The sequence below is a fragment of the Sander lucioperca genome, chromosome 4, assembly GCF_008315115.2.
Source record: "Sander lucioperca isolate FBNREF2018 chromosome 4, SLUC_FBN_1.2, whole genome shotgun sequence".
In the NCBI taxonomy this organism is placed as follows: Eukaryota; Metazoa; Chordata; class Actinopteri; order Perciformes; family Percidae; genus Sander; species Sander lucioperca.
Genome location: NC_050176.1, coordinates 4,964,879 through 4,969,594, shown reverse-complemented (window position 1 = coordinate 4,969,594; position 4,716 = coordinate 4,964,879). Strand labels below are relative to the sequence as shown.

At 39.8% G+C, this 4,716-nt stretch overlaps 1 protein-coding gene across 2 annotated transcripts; it reads left to right on the top strand.

The window, feature by feature from the left end:
- Window positions 1-1,477: 1,477 nt before the first annotated feature.
- On the top strand, window positions 1,478-4,231 carry LOC116039702 (CDGSH iron-sulfur domain-containing protein 3, mitochondrial). 2 transcript variants are annotated; one of them, XM_031284667.2, is made up of 4 exons: window positions 1,478-1,532; window positions 1,623-1,805; window positions 3,264-3,380; window positions 3,461-4,231. In XM_031284667.2, exons 2-4 carry the CDS (start codon window positions 1,722-1,724, stop codon window positions 3,644-3,646), a joined length of 387 nt encoding a protein of 128 aa, XP_031140527.1. In that variant the 5' UTR covers window positions 1,478-1,532; window positions 1,623-1,721; the 3' UTR covers window positions 3,647-4,231. The 2 variants fall into 2 exon arrangements, with proteins under 2 accessions (XP_031140527.1, XP_035856574.1); XM_036000681.1 differs by having other exon boundaries at window positions 1,499-1,805.
- The last annotated feature ends 485 nt before the right edge of the window (window positions 4,232-4,716 follow it).

Genomic DNA, 4,716 nt, shown 5'->3' with positions numbered 1-4,716 from the left:
CAGTTTATATACGGTTGGAAGACGGCTGTGTCTCATGTGACCTTGTTATTTGTACATGCCGTGACTATACAAATTACAACATGATCAGATCCCGTTGCTCTGGACGGAGACCAGTGAAGGCTGTTAGAAGCACTTGCATAAAGCGAACATGGAGCTCGGATTTTCCGCGTCGACTGCATGGATGTATTACAGATTTTCTCAATTGCTAAGACACTAAAACCCATTGGCTGAACAAAGTTCTCAGTTGCCTGAACTCATTTAGCTAATTGTGCAGTCTGTTGTCAATACCTTAAACCATTTCACATGGTGAAACAATTTGCAGATCTCACTTAGACTTTTAAGCAAAACTCTAAACACATTCTCATTCTCAAAACACATTCTGCACTCTAATGCACATGTCATCCATACTGGTAAACACAAGTGGCAACAATCAAATACAAATAGAGAACACATGTCATTGATTGAACACAACCACTCAAAATTGATTTCACTTGTTTCAAATGATGTGACACAACCAATAGAAGCCAGTTCAGAGAGCAAACAGGTTGTTGAAGGTGGGAAGGAGAAAGTCTGAGAATGGATAGAAGAATCAATGTGAGAGGACGAGTGCGTATGCGAGGTGTCAGGGCTGGATACGGCACACAAGAGGCTTCTTCCCCCGTTGCCTCAGGAGGGACTATATTGCTTGTGATGTCGACAAAGTGCTCTGGCCTGACCCAGCCCAAAGACAAGAAGAAGCACACTGATCACATGTTTACTCCTTTGATTTTTGTCCTTTTTTAGTATTGTATACTGTAGTACAGTGCATTGTAGGCTGTATACTGTACAATGAACACATTATATGGCCCTGAATGTTGTGCTTTCCATTTGTTGCTGTAACAGTACTGACTGCTCAACAGATTTTGACTGGTTGCAGGTTTATATCAACAAAGAATTACAGTATCACTGAGACAAAGGACACATTTGTGAGATGCAGGGTACAGTACTGTAGAAATAGGGGTACAAGGAGGAGGAAGAACAAAAAAAATTGCAAAGAGCAAAGCAGAGTAGTAATTTCTGATCAATTCTGAGCTACTAGAATGTGTTTTCGTTCATCTAAAGACAATGACGGAAAAATATGAAATTTGTTTTGAGATTAAAAATGTACTTCTCCCTGAGAACTATATGTTTTGAACAATGTGTTTTCGCTGCTTGATAGTGTATATCATGTTGATCACTTTGTTTATGATTTGAGAGCAGTGTTTGATTTTGAACACAGGTAAAACTGTTTTGAGGCGAAAGTTTAATTTTGCGAGTGGAGTCAGAGGTTTTGTAAATAGTGCTTGAAGATGAGGTTTTGTGTTCCAATGTTTTCAGAAAATGGAGCAATTTTCAAAAATTGTGTTTTTAGCAATTGAGGAAAAACTGTAAGAGAACGTTCAATCTGCGCTGCTGACCCATATCCTCTTCCTGATTGGCTCATCTTCTCCCACGTGACTACGTCTACAGGGAAGGGATTTTGTCCTATCACATCCCATCACCTCCATGCCTCGGTCAGCTGTTTTTCCATATCTTGCACTATTTCTCCGAGAATGGTTTCATTTTTATTCCTCTGTTTGACTGACCTTTTCTATTTCCTGTAGCTGTGACGTTGCGACTTGTCTCGTTCTTGGCTGATTCAACTTGAGCACAGCTAACGTTAGCTGAGGTTGCATCGTTGAGCTTTAGCGGTCACAGGAAACATGAACATGTTGTCCAAATTAGAAGCCAAATGGATTAGTTTAACCCTGAGGCAACTTTGGATAACAGCTATGGCAGCTCCCAAGGTAAATTAAGTCCTTATATTAGCCCCTGCCTTATTGTTTGTATCTCTATTTGTCGACCGAAGTATTATTTTTTCATTATTTGTACAAGTATTGAGTAGCCTACAATTTTGCGGTAGTTAACCGGTAACGTTACACTTAATTTGTATCCCCATATTTCAGAAAGAAACAATGCATCAACAATTTCTCACGGTTAGTTTCTTTGCACATAAATCACGACACTTAGCCACCTCGTACAGTAGCAGTATGTGAAGAAACTATGAAGTAGTGCCACTGTGGTGGAAGTTCTCTTTGCAGCAGGTGAAGAGGTTTTGGAAGAAAATAGAATTGTGAAACAAAAATAAAGAAACAGTCGAAGACTAAACCAAGTTAGGTTTTTGTATTTTATTAAGTATATTTGCAAATATAGGAGGACCACATTTCACAGAAGGCACGCAGCACAGGTGTGGAAAGGCTCTTCAAATGAGTGAACAGAAACACTGAGCTTAAATACATCTTCAGAGTGACGGCACACACGCACTTGGCTTATTATGACTCTACATTTCTCACAGGCAATCTGATACACATGAAGACAATCAAAAAACACAACATCTTGGAGCCATTTTGCCTCCTTCCCCCTGTACGACTTTCACCCCCCCAGTTGCATCTCAACTGGCATGGGAGAACTAAATGTATCAGGAGAGATAGTTTTAGGGTGACCTTGTAGCCCCTATCTGTTCAGACAAACAGTGCTCACATTATGTTCCAGACTTTGTGATTCTCACTTAGTTAGAATCAGATTCTACATGTGGGAATGAGAATGAGATAAACTCCCTTTCAGCATTGTGAGAGAAAGTTAATAGAGAAGAAAAATATATAGAAAATCATGCTTACAAGAAATTTTGCCATTACACCACCCACTGTATAACAGCAAAGCCCCTGCACAGCTGTCTGTCATCACAGCCTGATTAGGGCCTTCCTCGCGATGTATGTGTGTGTATATATATATATATATATATATATATGTGTGTGTGTGTGTGTGTGTGTGTGTGTATGTATGTATGTATGTATGTATGTGCATGCCTATGTATGTTTCTGTAAGTTTAAGTAGTTCCACCTTAACTTTAATCTTAACTGGTATAAATAACTGACCAGAGAGTCAGGGAGATGTCAGTTAATTTGTACACTCCTAACCATAGATAAGTGAAAAGACCTGTGAAGGTGTAGGCCTACTATGGGTATGTAAGGGCTTTAAATGCTAATATTGTTATTAAACTCTAAACAGTACTCTTAAAGCATACTTTTGATGAATATATATATATATCCGAGTTAATGAATGTTCATGTCAATACTTCTATTGACTTCTTCTATCTTCTGTCTGTTTACCTTTTTACCTTGAACCAACTTTTACAGTGCAAACCTTGTGCCTTGTTACAGTATTAATGCTTATCTTTGAGTACTCTTCTGCACCTCTGTCCACAGGTCCATCTTTCCACACTTCCTCCAGAACCTGTCATCCCCTCTAAGAAGCCTTTCAAAGTGGAGCTGGCTGGGGGAAAGCGTTACTCCTGGTGCACCTGTGGACACAGCAAGAAACAGGTGAAACCACCTCTGACTTGTATCACTCCTGTCTGAAGTACACATCCTGTGTATTCTCTGATCACATCTTTATTTTTCAGCCTCTCTGCGACGGATCCCACAAAACCAAAGCCCAAGGCTTGTCGCCGCTACGCTTTGTCCCCGAGAAAGACGCCACAGTTTGGTTGTGTGGTTGCAAGTACACAAACAACCCACCTTACTGTGACGGCACGCACAAGCAGGACTTCATCGTGTCTGCCCCACTACATGAGCAAACAGACTCTTGAAAAGGACTGAGCGTTAATGTTGCTGTTGCATTGGTACATCAGTGCACTGTGAAATCGACTCACGGATCATGACAGTGTTCACAGACAGTGTTTGAATCTTGTGTCTTGTCAGTCTCATCTCAGTGCTTGATGGACCAAAAAGCCCTCAACTTCATTTGTCCTTGCTTTCTGCCTTTTCTATGTTAGAGACAAGGTTTCATTAAGAACAGGCTCGGACGATATGATGATAATAGAGAGAGAGAGAGAGAGATTTTACCATATTGTTTCTACTGAAAGTGGCTGAAAGATCTTTGTTGTATTAGGCCATTGTGGGCAATGTTGCAAATAAGCAGTATTGGAAGTCCATATGAAAAGGTGTTAGAGATGGGGTGTACTGGCTAAAAGGTTGAACATCTAAAGAATGGTTTAGAGGTTTAGGAGAAAACTGAAGGTTTGATAGTGCAGAACAAATACAGCTCACACCAGTATGCATCTGTCAGAGCCAGAGAATAAGCTAGATAGATAGATATAGAAAGAAAGAGAAATAATGCCACCGTTGACTGTATTGTTCATAATAATGCTATCAAATAAAAACAAATTCAGAAACTGATTGACTTGGCCGAGGAATCTTCTGAAAGAACAGATGGTACAGACTAGTAATGCCCTCTAAGATTGTAAACAAACTTTCCTGTAATAGACAGACCCTTTATATCACGTGTCAAAGTCAAGGCCCGCGGGCCAAATCCAGCCCCTCGCAAACTTTGATCCGGCCCGCATATCAATTCAGGTTCACAATAACTTTTTGCCCGCCTAGTTTTTGTCGCTTTTTCCAACAGTCTTGGCGCTTTTTTTTCGACCCTTTTTGCTGCTATTTTCAACATTTTGTGGGCTTTTTCAATGTTATTTACCCTTTTTTTTAGATGTTTTGGGGATTTTTTTCCAAACATTTGGCGTTTTTGTTCAACATTTTTGGCCCTCGATGTGATTCTTTTTTTCCAGTGTGGCCCTTAGAGAATTTGAGTTTGACACTCCTGCTTTAAATTATTGAGTAAAGATATACTGTATGTAGAAATGGTAAAACATTTTGATAA

Excerpts from the sequence above, each read along its gene's own strand:
- LOC116039702 (XM_031284667.2), top strand. The coding sequence starts at position 1,722 with ATGAACATGTTGTCCAAATTAGAAGCCAAATGGATTAGTTTAACCCTG. Across the intron at positions 1,806-3,263 it reads CAGCTATGGCAGCTCCCAAG|GTCCATCTTTCCACACTTCC; the intron begins GTAAATTAAGTC and ends CTCTGTCCACAG. Across the intron at positions 3,381-3,460 it reads GTGGACACAGCAAGAAACAG|CCTCTCTGCGACGGATCCCA; the intron begins GTGAAACCACCT and ends TTTATTTTTCAG.